At 46.3% G+C, this 24,067-nt stretch overlaps 1 protein-coding gene across 1 annotated transcript in view; it reads left to right on the forward strand.

The window, feature by feature from the left end:
* The first annotated feature begins 358 nt into the window (after positions 1 to 358).
* The window catches only part of NHS (NHS actin remodeling regulator), a 263,625-nt gene continuing 239,916 nt past the window's right edge, over positions 359 to 24,067 (forward strand). Inside the window, exon 1 of the mRNA XM_054188173.1 lies at positions 359 to 947. Coding sequence (XP_054044148.1) covers positions 545 to 947 — 403 coding nt within the window. The 5' untranslated portion in view covers positions 359 to 544. The remainder of the gene's footprint in view (positions 948 to 24,067) is intronic.

Genomic DNA, 24,067 nt, shown 5'->3' on the forward strand with positions numbered 1-24,067 from the left:
CCCGCCTGACGGGAGCCACCGGGGCCGCGGCTCTCCCGCCGGCTCGGCTCGGCTCGGCTCAGCACGGCTCGGCGGGCCCGGCAGCGCCTCCCCGCGGCAGCGGTGTCTCGGCGCCGCCCCGGTCCCCGGCCTCGGCCCCCGCCCCCGCCCCGCCGCTCTCCCGCCGGGCGGGCGGCTCGCTCCTCCTCGCGGCAGCGGGATTCCTCTCGCCGTGTTTTCGGGCCGCCCCTTCACACCCGCACCGGAGCGGGACGGTGTGCGAGCGAGAGAGCGAGCGAGCGAGGCGGCGCGGATGCGCCCCGGCTCCCCGCGGCGGTGGCGGCGGCAGCGGCGGCGGCAGCGGCGGATGCTCGGCAGCCCCGGAGCCCCGCGCAAGGAAGGAGCGAGGCGATGAGCCGCCCGCCGGCGGCCGCCCGCGAGTGACGGCGGCGGGGCAAGGAGCGGCGGCGGCGGCTAGGAAGAGGAGCAGGAGGATAAGGAGGAGGGCAGCGATCCCCGCCAGTGCCCGCGGGAGCCCGGGAGAGCCCCGGCCGAGGGCTCGGCCATGCCCTTCGCCAAGCGGACCGTGGAGCCGCAGCGGCTGTGCCGGCGGCAGCCCGCCGCCTCCGTGCTGGAGGAGAGCTGGGGAGCGGAGCCGCCGCCGCCGCCGCGGGACCCGCCGCCGGAGGAGCCGGGGACGGCGGGCGAGGGCGCGGAGGCGGCCGGCGGCGGCGGGGAGAGGGAGGCGGCGGCAGTGCTGATGGTGCTGGACCTCTGCTCGGTCAGCAACGTGGCCCTGTCGCGGATCCTCCGGCAGCTCTCCGACGTGGCCCGGCACGCCTGCACCCTCTTCCAGGAGGTCGAGGCTGACATCCAGGGCACCCACCGCCGCGTCCGGGCGCTGCATGGCCGCATCGCCGGTCTCCAGGGGGCTGTGCGCGGCCTCGACCCCAAGCAGGAGGCAGTGCGTAAGTACCGCGGGGTGATGATGGCGTGATGGATGGGGCGCTCCGCAGCCCGGGGAGCCCGGCGGGGGAAGCCACTTTCCCCCCCCCCCGCCTCCCCGGTAACCCGCCCTGCAAAGTTTTGGGCGGCAGGGTGGGAAGGGGCCGCGGCGTGGCGTGGGTCGGGTCGGGTCGGTTCGGTGGGCGCCGCCGGGCGCCGGGGCGATGCCGGCGGGAGGGATGATGTCAGTGGTTTGTGCCTCTACATAAGGAGGTGGCTGGCGGGGCTCTCGGGGCGCATCTTTCGCAGCCAAGGGTTTGGCAGGGGAGGGGGCCAAGGTCTGTCTGCGGGGCCGCCGGCGGTGGTGGTGGGGATGGGGGTGATCCCCCGACCCCCGGGCATCTTTGGGTTTTCTCCCTTTGCCGGTGTGACCCCCATCCCGGGCAGATTTATCTTCCCCTTAGAAGCGTCTCTGACTTCCCGGTCGAAATTTTAAGCTCCTAAGTAGAAATAATAAAGCTACTTCGTTGTTAGCCAACTTTCGGGGCCATAAAATAAGGAAGTTTGGTTAATGACCTCTTTCTGTTTAAAGAGTGGCCCTGAAGAGCCAGGGGCGGCGGGGGGGGGGTGGTGGGGGGGAAGAGAGAAAGATCAAGGCAATATGCGACTTGTGTTATGAGCCGTAAGTGCTCGAATCCTGCTTCTTCTCCACCCAAACTATAAAAGTGGTGACAGGCTCCGTAGTCGTAACAGCTGCTGATTTCTGCTGATTATGGTTCACGTTCACAGCAGTGTAATGATTTCATACTCTTACGGGTGCATATGCTTCCCAAGTGCTTGTGAGTATGTATTTTTTTTGATAGGTAGGGCTGTGGATTGGAAGTCTGGAATAGCAGAGATTGGTGTCGATCCTGTCCCCTTAATATCTGGTTCAGGAAAAGCAATAGCTTTAAAGGGGAATTTGGCTTAGTTTTTGTCTTCTGCTGTTACCCTCTAAATCCCGAGTACCTCCAGTGAGTACACCGAAGTGAATTTACACCGGGGTAACTGCAAACATGCCCTCTTCTAGGACTGTTTTAAAATGTGCTGTTTTAAAATGTGCTGTTTTAAAAATCGTGTTCTGGGTTTTCTCCCCTTTGGAGTGGTGTGGAAATACAAGTAACTCTTTCAGGATCAGCGAAGCTGTACTGATTAACAGAATCAAACCTTAAGTATTCAGCGGTATTTAAACTACATCCTCGGCAGCTGTGGAGTGACTTTGCTGGTGATACATTAATATACATCAACTGTAGATCAGACCAAGTGAGGCTTTCTGTGGTATCAAGACGAGTGTGTAATCAGAACAGAGTGCTGGGCTGTGATTGGAAACTGCGGTGAGAAGGAGGCTTCCTTCTGGCCGATGTAGTGAGAGAACTGTCTGAGGAAATGAAACTCCTTGTATCACATTCTCATCTGTAAGTCTTTTGAGCTGAGTAACTGTGGGTATATACTAATGTAAGTGAGAGCAGAGCTTAGCCTTTCTAATCTGTATGGTTTTTTTCTTTCTGGATTGTGCAAGTGCGGCTTGTTTTCAAATCACAGTGCAAAACCTTGATATTACAGCACAGTTATGTCATATGCTTAATTAGAGAGTCTGGCTTTACCTCTGTGACGATAAATGCAGAATCCGCTTCTTTGGTGTTCTGTTTTCGTTTAAATCCTTTTCTCTTTTGGGAGGGGAGAGATTTTTGGTCAGGATCTTCCCTGCATCTGCCCGCTGTTCCTCCTCCTCCCTGTGTACAGTACAGTGCAGTGCCGCTGACAGAGCCGCAGATGTCCCTTGGTCTGGCCAGCCACGGGCTCCTCCACAATGCCTGTTTTTGACACTACCCATTCTCCAGTAGGTGTGTGCCTTGCCTCCGGCTATATAGCTGCTCGAAGGCAGGTCGCCCAGTCCTCATCGCTTCTCCCCATGCAGTGTTGTGCTACATGTGCTCTAAAGGTGAAACCAACCCAATGTGCATGAGCAGTCCACTTCTTTGCATGCTCCACCTGCCCATCCAGTGTTGGACCAGCACAGCTGCATTTGCATAGCGCTACATCTGAACATCTCAACTGGGATGTGGAGCTGAACAGCACCATTCTGCACATCTTCTCTTCACATCCCCCAAACCCACAGGCATCCACAGCAATATCTCCCTTTGGCTTCCAGACTGATCAGTGTTCCCAAGGGCCAGATAAAACTGCCTGGCAGCCCATCCTCACTGTAGTGTATAATGATAGCTTGCTTTCTCCTTTCTGGGCTGACACCTCCTCCTTCGTTATTCCTGTCAGCAAGACTATGCTAATGTTTGTTTTAAGCATGAAGAACCTACACAGTTCACTCCTGACGGTATTTCACTCAAGTCACTGCACCCAGTTGGTTTGTTGAAACCAACAGAGCAATCACAGGTGGTCACAGGTCTGCCCAGGACCTTACCAGCATCACGTTAAGGCATGCTGACCAGCAGCAAACATGGGAATGATGAGGTGGCCTCTGAGCTGTCTTTTGGCTGTCCAGCCCAAATGGCACATCTAAGACTACCTCAGAACTGGCTGGAGGTTTGGACTTGCACCACATAGAACAAGTTGGTGACAGGCATGCAGCCCCTGCACCCATGTCATGACTTGTAATGGTCACATTGAACTTGTTGCATACCAGGAGTCTGGAGGTGCTGGGCTGCTTGGAGCCTTGACCTGTGTCAAGTGACACTGTGTACCAGTATGTTAACACCACAACAGCGCAGCCCACTCATGCATTTTTCTTAAGCACTCAGTTTAAAACTACCAGGCTATCTTGCCACAGTGAGACATTCTTGATGTTCTAACAGCAAGTGCAGCACAGTGATTTGAGAATAATGCTACCAGACATGCCCTAGATACTGAGCTGTGACATTGGAAGGCCTTTTTCTCCATGCCTCGTAAGCCAGCTGGATACTGAGATTCCCTTAGGAAGGCACGGTCTGGGTGAGGAAAAGGAAATAATGGGCCAACGCCACCTCGGGAGCTACTGGAGCCAGTGGTTACAGAGGGCCTTCCCTGGCCCTATCCCTTGCCGAGAATGCCATTCCTCGGCAATCACAGAGATGATACCGAGGGGAAGGGGAGCAGGAAAGGAGCTCTCTTGAAAACAGTGTATTGTAAAATTTTCCATAATAATGTATTTTATATTGAAAATTATGTATTGTTGTATTTAAATAAAACATCTATTTTGGGTTCAGGGAATATTAACAGAAAATTGGAATTAATTAAAAACAGCATTTTGCCATTAGTGCTTATCACTACCACTGTCATTTTCATGAGGCCTTAACATTCTCAGGTCTGTTACTATCAAAGTGGTGAACGTTTGCAAGACTGGGTATGCTTTGCTTTAAGAAAACTACTTAAACTCCTCTGCTGAGCTACTGGTAAAGGTGTTTACCTATGCGTTGCTCTTTTGTTCTTGCCACTGTTCAAAAAGCGTGATTGGAAAATCTCGTTAGGCACAATAAAGGACTGATTCTGGGCAGTCGCAAGCAGGTCATCTTCAAAAACTCAAGGTCCCTCGCCTCTGCCTTCCCAGATGCTGCTTGTTCTTTCATCTTTCTTATAAGCCTCTGGCCAGCTAGCGTCTTGCAAATATGAATCCTTTTCCACCCTCTGACTGGAAGAGAAACAAGGGTGAGAAATGTTTTCCTGCTCAGCTCCTGAACTAACTACTTTGCCCTTCTGCCACCGCAAGTACTTTACTGCTTTTCATCATGAGCAGCTCCAGGGTCTGCTTCTAAAGCAGAACCATGTGGGAATAACACGATTGTTGTCAGTCTGGCTGTTGCTTAGCGTTTTCTTACTACCAGCAAGAGAACTGAGCAGTGCAGTACTGCCCAGTTTTATTATTAAATGCTTGATTATCTTGGTAATACAGAAATGTAGGAGAAGTGCTGGATTTTTGTGTAGACTCAGGACTCGGTGCCTCAGTTATTATTTGGAAAGATGGTTTCTCAGTCTAGAGGACTACAGATCTGGCAGTCTAAGTGGAATATTGTACTTTTCGGAAACTGATGATGTAAGCCATCTTGCTTTCTGAATAATCGTCAATGACCGGGCAGCAGATTTTGAAAGCCCTAGTTAACGAGATCCTCTTTGCACCCTGGCATCCCAGAGAATTCCACGCATTCCAGGCTTTTTTTTTTCTGAAAGCATCGATGTGTTACCAGTAGCCAATCTTTCTAAAAGCTGTATCGTTTCCAGCAGTTGCCTGCTGTATCTTCATTGCTCCACTTTTCCATTCCCGATTTTCCTACGTGCTTGCAGTTAGTGATACAGCTGCTTAGAAGTGTGGGGATCTCCCCTGTTACTCTGCTCTTCAGACGCCCCTGGATCTCTGCAGTGAGCTCCCCTATAGGTTTTTCTTCTTCCCTGAAGTGTCAGTATTGAGATGAAAAAGACAGCTGTGAACTGATTATTTATCATTTTAGGCTTGGCATTAATTTATTCTGTTTGATTGAAGTTGGTTACTGAGAACAGCCTGGCTAGTTTCACTTTTGCTTTTAGTCTCTTTCAAGGTGTTTTTTAGGTGGTTTTGTTTTGATTTTGTTTGGTTTGGGGGTTTTTTTTGGGGGGGGGGAGGGGTTGGTTTTTTTGTTTTGTTTTGTTTTTACACACTGATATAACACTCTTCTGTTGGGGGTTTGAGCACTGCAGGGAAATGTTTAATCAATTGTAAGGTTTTTATGTGCCTTCTGCCACAATCCCATTTTTACAAAACATATGTTGGACCCAAAGCTCATCAGATAATGCCTCTCCTCCTCCTTGACTCAATGTGCTGAAGTCTCAATTGCTGCTGAAATGGAATCTAGACACTTTAATGCTTCCATCTCGGGATACAGTTGCATCGCAAGGCTGTCCCAGGCAAACCGTTGGTGAGCATGCTTGCAGAGATCTTCAGGCAGGTAGAGAAGACCTCAAGAGTAGGTGCCATCTTGAAAGAAAACAGAAGCAAGTGTAAGTTGGGTAGCTAAGTGTTGTACTTTATCCCAGCTTCACAAAATTCTAGAGAATTTAAAGTGCAATTTTCATTGTATGGATTTTCTGTTGTGCTGACGCATAACTGTAGATCTCCATGGGTTGGATATATTTACATAAAAATATCTCGGATACTGTTGGAGACAAATCAGAACAGATTTCTAGCTTCCCTTAACTCTGTATGGTAGTGCTTTATAGTGTATAAGCATATCAAAGTGTAAGGGTAGTTATACTTTTAGAGGTACACACTAAGGTAGCCTGGGGGACATGGGGCACAAGGATGTATTCAGAGCTCCCTTTGTACATTGAAATCATATTAATAGGTAAATCCTTGTTGGGCACAGCATAAAACCTCCAAAGAAAAGCAGAGTTGTATGCTGGATGTAATAATCCGTCGCCTTCAGCTTTGTGTCCTGCACCTGCCCGAATGGAATGACACGTCCTCTTCACTTGGCCTTTTGGAAAAGGAGAAAGGCTTATGGCTTTACTTGCCAGGTGTGGTTTTTTGGTGGTGTGCTGGTTGCTGCATACTCGTTTGTGTTAGAGAACTCGCCTCTCTGCTGCGCTTGACTGTAGTTTGCCCATGAATGCAAATAACCCAAGTTGTGGGTGTGGGAAAGTTGGAGAATTTCCTCAGTGCTTCCCGTCTTCTAAACGCAGAGGGCTGATGGCAAGTTAGCAGAGTCGAAAGCAGCGGGAGGCCCAAGCATCGGCTTTCCTGCTTACCTTTACTGCTGTCAGAACAACAAAGGAACAGAGGAAGAAAAACCTGCTCGCTTAAGGATCCCCTCCCCACCTTGCCCTAACATTAGCTAGAGTACCATCATTTAGGAGAAGGATTCCTTATCTTTGTTTACAGAATAGCAATAGAAGAGCTTTTACAGAAGAACACCACCATTCAGAGGCTGGGCTTGAGAGATTCTTATTTCTCATCCATTTAGTACGTGATAGAAGGTAAGGGGACAGAATTTGTCAGGGGTGTCATGCTTTGGAAGTTGTCATCTTCAGTCACGTTGGCTTGTGGGAAGCAGAGTCTGGCCACTTTGCAGATAAAAGCAGAGTGTAGAATCCTTTTTCCCACTGAGGTCAGTGAGACTCTCAGTGGAAAGGCTCTGAGAGCCCATTCTCAGGTGGACTCACTAGCCTTTACCTGGCATAGCCTGGTAGCAGATGAATAGCAGGCAGCTGTGGTTTTCCTCTGAAGCCATTCCTTGTTAGAGAGATGTAAATCTTCAGAAATTTTGCTGAATCTCATTTAATAGTATTCTTCTAGTATAGAAAGCCTTTGCCATTCTATAGTTCCTTGGTTTTCATCCCACAACTTGTACTTAAACTGATGTGACAGGCTTGAACTGTTTGGAGATTTTGTTGCTAGATGGAGAGCCTGCCAGTCAAAAGGCCTCGTATCCAAACATACTCAAAGCTGGATTCCCACCTCACTGCAGCTATATAGCTGTGTAATCTCGTAATCATTAGTGGAACTTCTTTCCAGCTTATTCTCAAAAGCCAAGCAAGGGTCTCCAGTGGCTTTATTAGAAACCCTGGTGGAAATGGCTTAACTCCTTTAAATGAAGTCTCCTTTACACAGGAGTAAAACTGCAGAGAAGATAGAATCAGGCCTGTAAGAGACTTCAACTTACTCTGGATCTGATGGTTTAACAGAAACACTTCCCACAACCTGTTTAAAACTCCATGCGTCTGTTTAAAAGCCTTTATAATTTAATGTATGTGTTCATATGGAAGCATAAAATGAGTGTTGCAGTGAAATCAATGGAGCCATTCCTACTTTTGGTTAGTTCCCCTGCTGATACAGGAGAGATCTGGAGATTAAGAAATAAGCAGACTCTGGTAATTTACTGAGGGCACGGGGAGGTCATTCACCTGTTGATTCGCATGCATAAAAGATGGTAATTTCCCTCTATGAAAGATGAAGGGCCTGGAGTGTTTCCAAAAAACTCTTGCATAGTTCTCAAATGTCCTTGGACTGAGGGAAGGACTTGCAGGAAGCAAATATAAATATCCAGTCTAACGGTGCCACTCAACTGCTGTGCTGGATCAGCAGGATCAGGCTTTGTTGACATTTCTTACGTAGGTTTACCTGTTCTGTGGCTTGAGTTTCAAGGATCAGGTTATGGCTGGTCTGGCAGAGGTATGCAAAGGTGGGGAGAAAAGAGGGGGGGCCGGCCCTTACTGCTCCCTGCCATGAGCGGGTCCCAACCTCTCCATCTCCGTTCTGGCAGAGGCGGACTTCTTAAGCGTTGCTGTTTAAAGGCAGCACCTGGCTCTTCCTTTCTCCAAACTGGGTAGCAAAAGAGATGGAGTGCAGGGGACAGCTGGCTGTTTTAAAAAGCCCCTAATCTGACACATTTCCTTCACACATGCCTAGACATGTTGTACCCAAATCAAGCAGAGACCCCCCCCACCCCAGGAACTCTTAAAAGCAACATTACGATGCTCAGAGTGGGGGGAAAAAAATACTACCAGCTGATGTGAATAATACACATATGCGTTTCAGAAGCATCGTTGCAGGGTTGTGTGGTCTTCTGAGTCGGAGAGCTGGGATTTTCAAAAGCTGCTCTTTCCAATCACTTGGCATCTCCATGTAATCGGAGGCTGACATCAGACTCTCGATTGGAACTACTTGAGCTATTAGGCTGTGAAGAGCAGAAACTCTCTGTGTTACCCAGTGTGTGTGCAGGGGGAAGGTTTTTTCACTTCCTTTGATGTATTAGCATCAAGAGAGGGAGTCTTCGCTTCATTCCTAATTGCTTCTCGTCTTTGAATTTATATACCAATATGTAAGTAACTGCAAAGGGAGATAGCAGAATTTATAAAAAGTTCAAAAAGGCAGGGCTTAGAGCATGATTAAAATAAAAGATAGCATACAGTCTGTGCTGTTTTTAGCTGAAATATCTCCCTAGAATACTTTCCATTTACATTCTCATTATATCTAACTGCTTCTAATGCACTGCTTAGTTTAACAACTGGCATGTTTTTAGGGTAGATTTTATAGTAGATATACACCCACTGTGTTCTTAACTCAAGACTTTAAATTGCAGTATCTGTATTGGACAATCTTTTCTTATACCTTCTTGGCTGAACGCAGGAAGAAAGCAATAGTGATGGGAACCTAATTAAGCCTGTGGTTTAATTACACCAGGAGCCGTGTGCTTGAAATGCGGCTAAATTCAATGAGTGCTGCGTGGCACTGCCGTGTTAAGTCCCACCAGAGAATGACATATTTTTTTTTAATAGGATCACTGTAATTCTTACAAAGCCACCGTGGTTTTCTCTTTCTTTTCAGCTGCCAAGGCAGTTGGACTTTGAACTACAGCCGCTCAGACCGAGTCCCTGAGAAAGTTTGGAGGAGCCGTCTTGCTAGCGTGTGCACGTGATTGAGGAGAATGAGCGTCGGGCGGTGTGTTTGTGCTATAAATATGCATAGCTTGCTCAGGCCTCCGCAGCTTTTCCCCCTGCCTTCTCAAAGATTTTTTTTTGTTAGCTTGACGATGGTTGAAAAGATCTTTAAGTTGGCCTGGATGGAGGGCGAGCTGGGGGGGAAAAGGTGCTAATCCTTCTGCTTGAAGATGTGTATATCAGTGGCTGCAGGATCGGGCCGCTTTTAGGAGTGAAATATGCAGGGTGCATGGAAAAATTCCTCTGTGTCCGCAGGGTTTGGACCTGCTTTAAAGGCAAAACTGGGCTCTCTGTGCATGCTCAATTTTGCCTGATTTTTTTATTTATTTTTTTTTTTTTCCAAAAAAGGTATTACCAAGCGTTGTTCTCTTCGGATGGTCTGTGACTGCCTGTGATTGCAGAAATCAGATCTTATTGATGATGAAGCTCAGGATAGGCAGCCGTAACGCACTGTGATGCTCAGAGACAAACTGTTTTTAGGGTGGTATACATGTTTCACTGCATCCAGTATTTACTGAGATATGATAAGGGGCAATTTAATTTTAAGTGAAACGAGAGATTAATTATGATTAAATGCTGATCACGCAAATCGGAGTGGGTTCAAAGAACGGGTACTACCCAGCTCCATTTTTTCTCCCTGGAAGATTTGTTTATTTACTGACAGGAAAAAGATGGACAGTTCTTGGCATAGGCATGGTCTTTTCTTTGGTGAAGAGTTGTGTACAGGAGGATAGTCAAGAGATGTATGTTAATTCATTTCTCAAAAAGAAAAGCATATATCATGGATTGACCACTGACTTTCCCATGCCCAGCTCTTACCCTGGAAGCTATGTAGCTCTGCACCGTTCAAGTTTTGAATGCAAGCATTTATTTTTTTTTTTTTCCTCCTTGTATTTTTTTGGGGGGATAAATTTCTCATGCTTATTTGAAACCTCTTCTGGCTGCACAGCACAGCTTATTGCTGCTTCGGGCTGTGCTAAACACAGCTCCCCTGGCCTTCCTGTACCCCAGCAGTTAGCATCGGCTCTCTTCCGCTGCAACAAGTATTGCTGCAGGAACCTGAAGTCTTGGTCTCTGCAGCAGACTGCCCGAGGTCTTGCACCCTGTTAGCATGCCAAAGTTAAATTTTCCCCATAGGATGGATTGTTCTGACAGCACCATTTTTAGCCTGGTTTCTTATCGAAACAAGCACTAAGGAACAGCATGCTCTGTGTGTGTATAGCAGGGGAGGGGGTGGGCAGGGGGCGGGCATGCCTGCGTATCTCACACCAGCCATTCAGAAATTTTCTATCTGTTACTCAGCTACCATTGCAACTACATTGTCACAGTGCAGAAATCATAAAAGAGGCTGCCAGGTAAAGGAGAGAACAGACTATTCCTGCTGCATTTGAAGGAAGGCTTGTTCTTTACTAGACACTAGAAAATCCACTGGGGAAAGAATCCCATATAAATGTTCCAACGCAATAAAAAAAAGTGCTCCAGTTGGAGCTCACATTTTCTTCAATGTGAAAGTCAGTCCTTTGCATGACATAAAAGCTGGAGAAAACCAGCCTTCATTAGTTCCGCTGCTTGCAAAACTGCTTGTTCGTATTCCTCTTCCCCCTCTAGAACTACTGATTATTTCTTTTCAATTTGAATCTTTTTTTTTTTTTTGGAAACTTATGGCTTGAATGACTTTCCTTTTGGACCGTCCTATCCTTCACTCCTCTTTTCATGATGGTTTTGCAGGGGATGCTGCTACGCTTTTACCTCTGTCTTAATGGCAAAGACAAACCCCCCTCATTGTGAGAATGAATAGTATGAATTTTTATGACTGTGGTTTATTCTCCATTGATTATCTTTAATGTGATACTGTCTTGTTCAGTTAATAAACTAACGATAACCTGTGAAGGTTTAATTAACCCCCTCCCCCAAACATAACCTGCTTTTAATAGATGTTGTAAATGCATTCATTGTGCCTGGCACATTAAAATCACTGGTTTAAGTTCCTTTGCTTTCAAATTGCACTCTAGCTGAAGTATATTTTGTGGCAATCATCTTGTCATTACTCTGCTAATAGCCGAAAATAAGTATCACTACTTCATGACTTCAGCAATATTTTTTGGCTTCTGTTACAGCTGCCACAGGCTTGATTCAGCCTTGGTGCCCAGGCAGAGGTTGGATAAGCTGTGTTCTGGCCAAAATCCTCCTAATGGAGACTCGGAGGCTCACCTGAAGATTAGCTGTTAATTCTTTATCGTTGTTAGCTTGTGTGAATCGGTGTGAACCCACAAGCTGTCCCTTTGCAAGCCTGAGTGGCAAAGCAATGCTAGTTTGCATGCAGATGTCTCCAGTTTCATTCTTGCTCACTCCTGGGCCAAACAACATGCCCAGGGCAGGGCTGCGGGGCCAGGCCACTGCTTGGGGCATGGGGCTACCCAGGCAGCAATGTATCTGCTATCGGCCAGCCATGCAACCCATCCCTGCCCAGCAAGGCAGCAGGGCTGTGGTAAGACATCCCTCTTGTACAGACAGATGTGCAGTAGCCAGCCACGTGCTTTGGACCAGAAGGAAGCTAGCTGGAACACTTGGAAGGTGAGCTAGGAGGGCAGCCTCGACCGTGGGTTGACCACAGGTAGGGCTGACCACCCGTGTCTGACAGAGAAGGAGGAGAGAGGCTGAAGCAGGCTGGACCTGTGCTCAGAGTTCCCCTTGACACTTGGGTGCCCGTTTTAAAGCATGACCCAGGGTATTTACCCAGCTTGTACTGTCAACTTTTTAGGGACCTCTGTCAAAACATGCAAAATTTTCAGGGCAATTCTAGATCAAATCAAACAATAAAATCATCTGCCTACAGGTACAGTATAGAAATGAGCACCCCTGTTTGAGGAGTGCTGGGTCTGTGCCTGAGTGACTGGGTTACAGCTACCTTTGGCAGCTATAATGTGGCTATTCATTTGTGAAATTGTCCAAGTGGAACTTAACACAAATAATTAATGTAGATTAGAAGTATTTTTCATTTATCTACTTGTTCCTAAGTGCTGCACTGAAGAACACGGCAGAATGGCAGTTCGTTGAATGAAATGAGAGGGAGCTGCAAAACATCACAGCTCGGGGTGATTGTTTATTTCCTTTCTGGAATTTTGTTTCCTGTTTGGCTGTAGATCTGACCTGACAAGCAGCATCTTGGACTGTGAGACTAAAAGGTTCTGTTACCACAAAATAAAGGAGTGTGCCCAATTTTGTGCAGGCCTTTATAAACAATAGTTGAAATGGAAGAGACTTGGATAGCATCTTCTTCCTCAAAATTCTGTGGGTCATGAGAAAAACAACACCTTTTTGTGTATCTATATACATAAACACGTAGCTAAATAAAGGAGGAAGACCAGTTGAAAGATTGGACAATATAATGTTGGTCACTGAGGTTAGAAAAGCTTAATAAAGGGGAGAAGAATTTTACAGACACAGCAGCAGCAACCTGGTCAAACAAGGGAGAAAATATTCAGTACTACAGCTCTCATTACAAAGGTAAAAATTGAAGATAATTGATGTCTCTTGTTCTTTCCTTGTTTTGACTTTGTGTCTTCATCCAAAAGCATCTTGTGGTTTAGTTCACTTCCCATCCCCTCCCTCTCACAGTGGAAGATTAGTTTGGACTCGAGGGGTTGTGGTGGTATTGATGGAGACTCTTCTACTGGATATAATGGGTGATCCTGCCCCAGAAGTGAGATAAATCTTGCTTGAGGATGTTGGAATTATGCTGTTTGGTTGTACTCGCAAGAGTAAGTTGCTTGCTTTTGAATGAATTGCCCCTGCTATATTACAGCAAGGGTTGAAAAATAAAATAAAACCATAGAAAACTTCAGCCAAGTTCATGCAATTAATTCTTCCAAGAGAACAGATGGGGAAGTGGAAAGGTAAAGTGACGCAAGTCTACAGTGTCGTTTGCAGATTCACTGAAGGAATTTGTTGTATTTATTATTTCAAAGAAATGTCTCCCCTGCCTTTATTCCCTTTTGAGACAGTCCAACCTTGGGCTTGTTAAGTATGTCTCCACAGAAGCTGGCACATACTGACCTTGTTTGCTGCAGTCTGCTCTTCTGTAGCTTCTCGATTGTAGTGGCGTGAGCCAGATGGACAGAGCCCTAGAGCTAAATGCTGGATAGCATAATTAAGTGCTCTAGTATTGAAAGCTGGAGCTGACTGAGTCAAACTTTGGCCAGTACTTCAGTATTTCTTTGTCCAAGACACATCTGCTGCGTCAAAGTCATTCTTGTTTTTTCTTTCAGATCATATTCCTTGGGTATGAGGATGTTAAATTATATACCAATAAAACTTTCATCTGCATAATACAGAGTTCTTTCTACTACTTTGTGTCCTGATAGCACTACAGGAATGTTTTACAACCTTGTAGGGCTTGTGAAAGCCCACCTGAATTTTTCTTTCAAATCTGTACAGCTTTTTCCTTGCTGTGTTGTAGAGTTGTGATGGTCAGTTGTGTCATGTGAACCCCTGCTCCCTGTAAGTCCCCTGCCAGCACAGTCCTATCCAAGCGCATTGTGGACACCGGAATGTGGCTCTGCAGCTCTCGTTGTGAGTTTGGGGTCTGAGGAGCCTGGTTTCATGCTGACCAGGAAACCACGTCAGAGGTCTGTCTGCCATCCTGCAGCCTTTTTCCTTCCTGCTTTCATATGCCATTTATAGCAAGTGAATTGTGTCTCCCACCTCCCCTTCTTCTCCCCTTCCTTGACAAGCCGCTTAGCAGCTTCAGGGATGCGGAGCAGCTGACGTTTCTCCTCTGCTTCCTCTTTACAACCAAACTGCTTTCTGAGGCAACATGCTCCCGTGTGTGATGTTGGCGGGCGGCTCGTGCTGCCCTGCCTGGGCGCTGCATAGCGTCCGGCAGGACGGTGTGTCGGTGCGTGGGAGAGGAGTTGTCCGCGGGAAGGGAGTGAGTGAGGAAGCAGTCTGTGTCATTCCTGACAGACCACTTGCTGAAGCCGTGTATGTAGAAGCTGTACTGCACAACATGGCTTGTTTAAAATAACTCAGATGCTTCTGGCCTGTACATCCAGGGGGCCTGAATCTGAGGATCAGGCTCATCCTGAACAAGTTGCGTCAAAAGGAGATTACTTTTCTGACGGTCCCTAAGTACCCTCCTCTGCTTCCCTCTCCATTTCTGCCGAAGAAACATTAAAGTTAGGGTAGTCATTTTTCCATAACGTTACTGTGGATGGTGTTGTGTATGCGTAGTGGGGAGATGATTACAAAAATAAATAAAAAAAAGAGAGAGAGAGTGCACATTGTCCATGGAGCATCTTGAGAAGAGCCACCTCAGGCAGGTATTCAGAGACCAGGGTCTCCCTTTTCACTGCCAGGGAAGTTTTCAGTCACGGAGCAGCACTGCATTCCTTTGTCTGCCTTACAGGCATGATGGTGTGTGTTAGAGCAGGGTGCTGCAGACTGAGTAACGCTGAAACTTGTTCGCAGACAGCCACGTTTGGCCAGGATGGAGCCTGTGAAGTGTTTTCAATACCACTGCAGCCCTTGGAATAAGTCTTGCAGTATAGGTCTTAGCTTAAAGATTGAATTGCTACCTAGTTGTCCAGACAGGAGTTTATCTCTTCCATCCTGAGCAACCATTGTGTTTCATGGCACGTGATATGGTTTGGAAGAAAATCCTGAGGGGCTGTAGCTGTGGGACCTCACCCCCTTCAGAGGCAGCCCTGCCTGGATCCGGCCCCGCGGGGTGGCCGGCCTCCCGCCGGTTAGGAAAGCGGCAAGGGAATGACAGTATTTTTTCTGTTTATTTTTCTGCTGATGGGCCATGGGTGCACCATTTCATTTATGAGAAAATGTAACAGGTGGCTTTTAGGTGGACTCAGCTGCTGTCTGCAAATGGCTGGTAGATGTGAAGAGGAGACACAGACCCATCCAGGTGCTGAGTCCCTCTCAAGCGGGCTGAGGATGTTCAGCTCTGCAGGTTGGAGCTGAGGAAGAGGAGGGCCCAGCGACTAGAATATTACTGCTTAAAAGACCTGAATTCGTGCACTGACTTCTCATGGGTGACTTGAGCGAAGGGTGTTAGTGGGATTCAGATCACCAAGTTTTTGCACTCTAAACTTTGCACTATCCATCCCAGTCTAAGGTGGGCCTGTCTCGTGCTGTTGAGCAGAGAAAGTTTCTAGGTTGTGTGTTTGGATGAGTCCCTTAACTTCTGTTAAATGCCATGGGGTGACGTGGGTACCACCATGGGCTCTGTACGCCTCTGTTCCTCAGTTCTGTGGCAGGGTGACAGCCCATCCCTTCTTCCCAGAGGTGATATCACACAAGCCGTGAGGACAAGCTGTGTCGTCTGGTGATACAATACTGTACAGGTACCCCATGTACACAGACCTGCTTTGTAAATAACAAGCAATTTGCGGGGCTGAGACCTTTCCACATCAACAGCGCTTTTGTCCTTCATTGGCAAAAGCTTCCAGGTGCCATGTGGTTGTGCCTGGTGAAGTCAGTTTTCAGTTTTTTTCAGTTTTTTTCAATCCCCTTGGGTGGGATTCTCCACTCCTCCTTCCAAAAGCAGGATTTCTTGTTACTGAGAACTGCAGCCCTTGCCCCGTGAGGACCAACGTTAAGTTGAGCTAAGTTTGCAGTTGCCAAGCTTTCTTCTGAGGCCTGGCTCATAGAGGAAACTGAGCTCTCTTATGTTACAGACAATGTGTCCTGGTTAATTACAGTCATGTAAAGATGAGGTTGTACCGTGGGACTTGGTTTAATTAAAAAATGGTGCTAGGAAGTTTAATAAATGTCTAATATGTTCTACCTGGCTGCCGAGTGCGAACACTGCGGTTTTTCGTCAGGTGCTCTCCCAACTTCAGTCAGAAAGGGCCACCTGAGCTTGACATCTGCGCTAATGAAAGGGGAGGACAGATTGTCATTCTCTGTCCAGCCAGGCTAGTGTCTGGCAGCTCACTTTTCACAGCTTGGGCTTGCGTCTGGGCTTTGGGAAAAGGTTTCTGTGGGTAGTAGTGTCAGAGGAAAACTTGCAGTGCAGAATCCAAGGCTTTCCCTGTGTAGTGGAAAAATCATGATCATGCATGTGAAATGTGGACTTAGGGGAACTTTGTGTGGGTGGTCTTGTTTTCATTATTTCTGCCCCCCTCCCTTTCCCTTCCCACTCACGTGTGCTAAAGTCTGTCATCTATTTAACTTGAGCTTTTCTAATAATCATAGATAATATACAACAAAAACAATAATAAAGTGCCTACATATACAATCTCTCTGAACTGTAGAAGCCACAAGATCTCCTAGACATGCTTTTAGTACTGGCTTGTGAGAGACCTAGCACTCCATGATGCCCATCTGTTAGCAGCATGTTTAAATGTGATTAATGTGAAAGTTGCAAGAATTGCAATAGCTTTTGCTAGTCTACAACAGAATCTGTCACTGTTAATCTCTTGCAGTATTAAAAGCTTAATGTAGTAAATCTAATGTTATGGAAAGCTGTAGCTTTGCTTTTGTTACCATCACCTTAGTGCATTATTAAACTAATATTTCCTTTTCCTCCATAGTTCACAAGCACGGTAGAGGCAATGTAGATACTGTACACCTGCAGAAGAATATTTAAATGATCATATAAATATGAAGTCTCTCAAGAAAGAGATGCTCCAGCGTAAAAGGATTTGGGGAAACATTAAGTTTGATAGGGATTCCTGTGGGGATGTGGCGAGAGCAGGGTGGATTAGAAGTCGGATGTTTCCCAAAATATTAGAGGCTGGGGAAGTCACAATCAATGTCTTGATGTGGTAGTTCTTTGCTGTGCCTTGAGTAGACATTAGAGATCATTTTGGCTTACCCGCCCATGACACAGTAGACCTACCTCGTTAGTAGTGCTGATGGTGTTTAATCAGAACTGCTGCGTCTTTAAAAGAGACCGCGGGCAGGATGAGCAGTGTTATGGCATAAGCGGGGACTGCCTGCTGGAGCAGGCCAACACTATGGGAAGCAAATAGGGGAGGACCCAGGGAAAGAAAATTGCTTTCTTCATATAGCTGCTTGTTTTGGAAAGGATCAAAGAAACCATAATGAGTCAGTATCTTTCTTTTTCTTTAAAGAAAATTTCAGAAGAATGATTCAATTAAATAGTAGTTTACTCAAGAACTGCAGGTGGCTTGTAAAGTGTAATTAGATCCCCCTTACCTTTTAAACCCAGATCTACAGCTTTGTTCATTTTAGTGGAGGTGAAGATCCCCATTCTTGGATTTACACTGGGAGATTGGTAGAGGAGAGGGCTTGTTATAAAACTTCTCAGTTTGTGGCATGATTACAAGGTGCTTTTGTTTCCAGCAGGGACAGCAATAGTGCTTTGGTCCAGACATTTCAAAACTGCTTTTAATCCGTGCTTGTAAGATCATCAGGCGCTGTAGGACAAATTGAGACCCGCCTTTCACTGAAACACCCCCTCGCTTCACCACGCACCGTATCTTCACAGCAGCCAAGCAGCTTGTCTACATCCAGTCATTGCAAAGAGTCAAAATCAGATCAGATAGGATAGTGCTGTCAAAGGGGCAGTTACAGAATACATAGTTGCAGAGATCAGACTGGACTCTATGGGATTTTCCAGTTCTTTTGTGTACCCCTCTATAATCCAGTCTTTGAAGCATTTAAGAGCTCGAGGTGCTACGATTAAAAGCTTCAAGGACCATTCTTTTCCATTTATCCTCTAAGAGGATAGGCACCGATTCCACTGCTCTGAGCCATTAGGAAGACTTGCAGAGAAGACAGACCCCACTTGCCTTTAGTAGTCTGTCAGTCAGACCTTTCTCCTTTTTGTGGGAACATGCGCATTGTTGAAATGATTAAACTGTTCGTTTCTGGTCCTCGAGGGTTGCTGTGGCACACCTGGCACCCGCGGGTCTCAGTATTGCTCCTGCCCTGTCCTCCTGTGGCTTGGATAGTGACGCTCCGTGTCCTCCATCCATCCTCAACGGGAGAGTCATGTACCAAAGGCTTCAAGTAGTGAGCTGAGGTGAGTGGTGCACAGCGTGTTATCAAATTGGGGCCCTGCTTTGCTCTGCCCCCTTCCTTCAGCTCTTTGGCAGTCAGAGACTGTTAGCTCACACCCTGCGAGAAATCCCAAGAGCTTCTAGGATGGTATTTCAGAGCTTCGCAAAGCTGTGTATGATAGTGTAAAACCTGTTTACAGGCATCCTCATGGATCAGCTCCATCCTGTACTCGTGTTGCAGGGGTATCCCTGGAAAAGGGCATTTTTCCATGATTGGGGAAATCTTGGAGACAAGGGAGTAAGGGGAAGGAGGATTCAGCTGCACCTTGAATGCCTTGCTGTTGACTTATGTTTTCAGCTCACTTTTTAGCTGTTAAAACATGGAGGAAAGAGGATTCAGTACACAACTCTGTGTGTGTGTATTTGTCTTCAATGAGCGCCTGCTCAGGCAAGGCAAGCATGATTCAGCTACTAGTTAGTGCTGATGTACCAGAATTGGCAAGCACTGAACACTCCTGCTACTGGATCTGCCCCAGTTGCTTGATGTGCAGCGATGAATGGATGAACATTCACCAATGCTGTTGCACAAACAAATAAGTTAATAAAAAGCAGCTGATTGTGTCATTGTACACTGTAGAAACTCCAAAGCAGCACTGAGATTATTTAAAAACAGATGTTCTTATCTGGAAACTCTTAGAAATGTAGAGCGGTAAGTTTTTTTTGGGGGGAAAAAACCCAACAGGATAGACACAAACCAAACTCTTTACCTTGTCCTTTAATGCTTTCATGGTGAGAACTTTTATAAGAGTTTTTCTCTTGAAGCCCTAGCCTGGGTCTGAGTTTGACAGCGAACTTAGCTTTGGATTGTGTCACTGATAATTGGAGCTGCGCTGGCATTCTCCACTGAGAGAATTAACTCACGGGGAAAAGTTTTTTTTAAGGGGATGCACTTGAAAGAAAATGCTCTGTGAAAACTGGAATTATACAAACCAGCTGTCTGGCCTTGTATAAAATTATACCGGCCTTTTGTACCTCCATGCAAGTGGTATTTAACCCTTACTATCATTACCGCATACTGCTGAGACAGATGAACTTCCTCAGCTGATGGCTGAGCAGGACCTGAGAACAAAGCGCAGACTGATGAGATTGTAAAAGGACGCGGGGCTGTCGGCAAGGCCAACCGTTAGTTCATTATTCAGGCGGACAAAGCTTCACGCCCTCATGAATCACTCCTGGGGTGGTTTTTTTTTCTTTCTTTCCCTCTCTGAGGGAGCGCTCACTAAAAGGAGCAGGCATGTGGAGCAGTCACAGCAAGCTGGGTCGTTTCCATTAACGTTTTTCTGCCCTCTGGAGGCAAAAGCTGTCCCATTGCATATGGCCTGATTGTACCAAGAGTGTCCCTTCTGCCCCGTCCTCCCTGCTCCCCAGGTAATGATGTGGTGCAGGATTGACTCCTCTGCCCATTTCCCTGAGGAGATCTTGGTTTTCTTTTCAGCCGTGGAAATGAGCCCAGACCACTGTCCCTGTGTCTGCCAGACTCTTTTTAAGCTGCTTCTACAGCTTGAGGAGGACTCCGCAGCTGTGGCCCGCTGCAGGAGTCCTACATTAGCTTCCCTGTTTTATCAGCCGTTAAGACAAGCTGGGGAGCTGAGTCCATGTTCACCCCCTCCAGTAGCTGTGAAAGGGCCTGAGGATGACAGCCAGTTTGGGATGTTGTATCCAGCCTTGCTGCTGCTGGAGGGGGGATGAAGTGCCACCACGGAGGTGTTCCAGGGTCATGGAAACAACCACACAGCAATGTTAGTGTTCCTGCTGTAACGATGGTGGGAGCAGCCCAGGGTCTCCCGCATCGCAGGCCTGGGCTGCTGCAGGCTGAGGTAGAACAGGGAGAGGGCTCAGGGGGATAAAGAGTATTCTTTCTACCATAAGCCTCATGGCAACCCTCAAATACTCAGGAAAATAGTTTTGATCAGAAAAGTCATGGCTGACACCAGATGGTTCAAGCGAAGTGTAAGAAGTACTGCAGTAAAAAGTAGTAACAACTGCCCCCACACGAAGCTTTATCCTAGAGAAGGAGTGCTTGGCTTTGACAGGTCCCTTGAAGCATCAGTTTCTTATGTGTTGTTTTTTCACTCTGTATGTTGTCATTGGACATGCTACTATTAATTGAGTGGGGCGGGGTTTGGTTTTTTTTTTCTTTTTTTAATTCTTCCTAAATTCTTGGCCTCAGTGATGAAACGTGGCCAGCAACTCTGCAGGTTACCTGTGCATTGCCTGGGAACTCTCCGGAATTGGTTTCATTTCTCTGAATACCCACTTGTTCTTGCATTACCAAGCTGGATGATTAAAGAATCGTGGAGTTCTTTCTCTGTGCTATTCATTACTTTGTGTACCTCTTTCATGTGCCCTTATATCTAAATTAAACACATCAGACCTCTTCAGTCTCTTTCCATCTGTAGATCTTTTCATGCCACTAATTATTTCTATAAGTAGTTTCTGGAACTCCTCTTTTATTTCTCTGTATCATTCACCACTCAAAGGAGGCTGCCGACAGCAGTGTCCTTATGTGTACGTGTTCTGGGAGCTCCTTTCTCCTCAGTTTCTGTCTCCATCCTCCTCGCCTCTCTGGGCTCAGTGCCGCAGCCTTTCCTCACTGTGCCATCTAATCCTGATGACTTCAGCCATTGTGAGTGAAGACTACAGAATCCTGCATTTATATGTGTTAATCTGATAAGTGACTAAAGCTACAGGCCTGAGCATCTTGGTTAGCTGCCATATTCATTTGCTAATCGTTAACACAGTTGAAAGACTTTTTTCTTTATTAAAAAACAAAGTACGGTCTTTAAAGAGCAGTGTTTTGCAAGAAGAGAAAGCTGTGTTTGTTTTGAAAGGAAGATTTATTGGCATGATATAATCCAACTTGTGCTATCTCCTCACCTGTTTTTCCTCAGGGAGACTATCAATCTTTATTAACATTTCTAAATCAAAAGATAAAAATGATAGACAAATTCCAAAATGGGATGAAAATACTAACAAGAGCTGAAAGAGAAATCCTTTCCTTTTAATACCTGCTGAAATTGAATTCAAAGAGGAGCTAGTTACTATAGATGCGTGGGATCTGAGAGTAGTTTTGTGGCTTCAGTCCTTTGTAACAGGAGATCGGACAGAAAGAACAGTGGTTCACGGGTCCCATCTGGAAGGACTTATCATCTGAACTCCTCATGCTGGCCTTGCTTTTTATTTTTCCAGCTAATACTTCCCAATCTTTTCGCAGTCACGTGCTTCATGTGAAACAGCTTTGCGTGGGTCCTGGGCCCGGCTGAGTCCAGTTTCTCACCTTGCTTTACCATTTCCTTCCTTGAGCTGCCTCTAGCACAGCTGATGCTTGCCTTTATCCTTCAGACTGACTCTGTCCCTGGCTTTGGCAGTGCTGGCTCCATCGTAGCGTTAATAAGCCCAGCTAGAGGTTGCTGATTCTGTGTCTGGAGATGCGTGTTTGTGCTGTGGTCCCCAAGCTAGCATAGGTTTGGCAGAGCTTAATTTTTTAGTCCCCTCATTTGTGCCATGCTTGCGTCTGACCTGCGAGGCCCCCTTGCTGCTGGGGGGACCACTGGGTTCAACAGGAGTAGGACATATCCCATGGGAAAAGATGGACACATAGTTGGTGAGTAACTTTCATTTTCTGACAAAAATGAGCTGATGCAAAAGCTGCTGAGTGCATTTTGAGGGGGGAAAAAGAGGAGACCTTGAGAAGCATTCAAGGGAAAATGAGGCTTGCTACATGCTTGGAGGATGAAGGTTTTAGAGAGAAGTTGTTGTGCAGGGCCCCAGCGAGCGTTGCAGGGATGTTTGCTGAAAAAGGAGCAGTTGGGCCTGTAGTGTTGGAGTTTGCTCTTATTTCAGGAGAACGCTTCAGCAGAAGTCATACGCAGATGCTTAATAGCTTTTCTGTGGCTACCTGTGATCTCTCATCCCTCCAGACATAGTCTATGATACCGGCCCTGTGCAAGCAGAAAAATACTTCCTCCATAAATTTGGGAGAAAATCGGTGAAGAAAAAGGTTGTTTTCGGTAGACTGTGCGCTAGTGCGTCTTTCAGACAGAAAAGTGGCAAATCAGGGCGGAAAAAAAAAAAAAAATTGTTTTCAAAATTCTCCTTGCCTTTACTTTCTCTGCTCTTACAAAAAATAACCTTGTGACCCCAGCAAGGCAAAGAGCTGGGGAGCTGGGAGAGCATGCAGCTTGCCTGACTGTGATCTTTAACACAGTTTGAGCATGGCATCCTTAGCTGTAATTTCTAACATCCGTAGCTATGTACATGTATGTTACATACCTATCCATCCATCTATTTAAATTGTATTATCTTCAGTTATTAGATTTATTCACACATTTCAATTTCTGTTTCAAGATTCTTTGCAGCCATTTGTATTTTATTCTATATGGGAAGAAAGGGCGAAACCCAGGCTTTTTCTTATTTGCAGATAAAGGGTACTACTGCGATCCAGTGATTGATTTTCTTGCTTGACTCACTAACCATGAATTAGTCCACAGCTCTTCAGCACTGAACTACGCTGGGTCAGGGTTGAAACTGTGGACTGTGTTAGAGAATCAGAGATGGAAAACACATTTGCTGATTTGTTTTTCCTTTTTGATCTAATGCAGTATATTGCACATGTTGGAACTAAACAGAGAGAGCTTTGTAACCTCTAGTTGGCGTTTGGTCACTGAAAATCGGTATATCTAAAAATGCCGAATAGTACTTATTTTTAATACAGAAACTAAAAAACAAATGCTTATAAAGCAAATAAGACACTGTCTGGGAGCCCTTGGAAGAGCCAACCTGTGTGAAGCAGCGACAGCACACCCTGAATTTGTGCTGCGTAAGGGACCTGTTTACAGAGCAGCACTGCCATGCATAAATAAAGCTGACGGACCTGGGTCATAGCTTTCCTATAGAAGCAACTGTTGGCTGATGGTTTGAGAGTAACCTCATCCAAGGTAGTCAAGGAGGTCATTTCTTCCTAGGTTAGCTCTTCTAACCAACTTTTTGCATTCATGGTCACACAGAAAAAGATGTTTGGGAGCAAATGAAAAACACACATAGCCATATGGTTTAGGCTTCATGTACTTCCTTTGCCATGTCTTTCTGGCAAAAGCCCTAACCCTAATTACTGGTTTCTGCTGGTTTTAGCAATAGAAAGCTTGTCTCAGAGATCTTCAGTAATACTGAATGCTGATCCAATGCCGGGAGATAGGTTGTTTTTTTTCTCTGGAGAGTTGTAAAATATTCCTGTTCCGTGTGTGGACGTTCATCAGAGTGTGGCGGGTGAGGGAGGCTGCATCCTGGGTTAGGCTTTGCTGCTCTGGATTCTCTTGCCCGTGCAAAGCCATGGTGAAATTGGAGGAATTTCTGCTGACAGTTTGAGGGGTATTAAGGTGAGGAATGGGGCAAAGCACAGCAATTTGGCTTAGTCTCTTCTCTAGGCTTTTTGCTGTGGAAGGGCATGACCTCCAATGCATATGGACCATTGTGAACACAGTGAGTGGATATATAAAAAAATGTCTCAGAGGAAAGAAACAACTTTGAATGAAGTGTTCAAAGGCAAATAAGCGAAAGAGAGGGAGACTGGAATACACACAGAAGTCTCAGAGAGGGCAGGTGCCTTGTTTTAAACAGAGGATGTATGTTTTACAGAGGCAGCCTTCGTTGATCTTTTCTTTCAG

The sequence above is a fragment of the Rissa tridactyla genome, chromosome 1 (assembly GCF_028500815.1).
Source record: "Rissa tridactyla isolate bRisTri1 chromosome 1, bRisTri1.patW.cur.20221130, whole genome shotgun sequence".
NCBI lineage: Eukaryota > Metazoa > Chordata > Aves > Charadriiformes > Laridae > Rissa > Rissa tridactyla.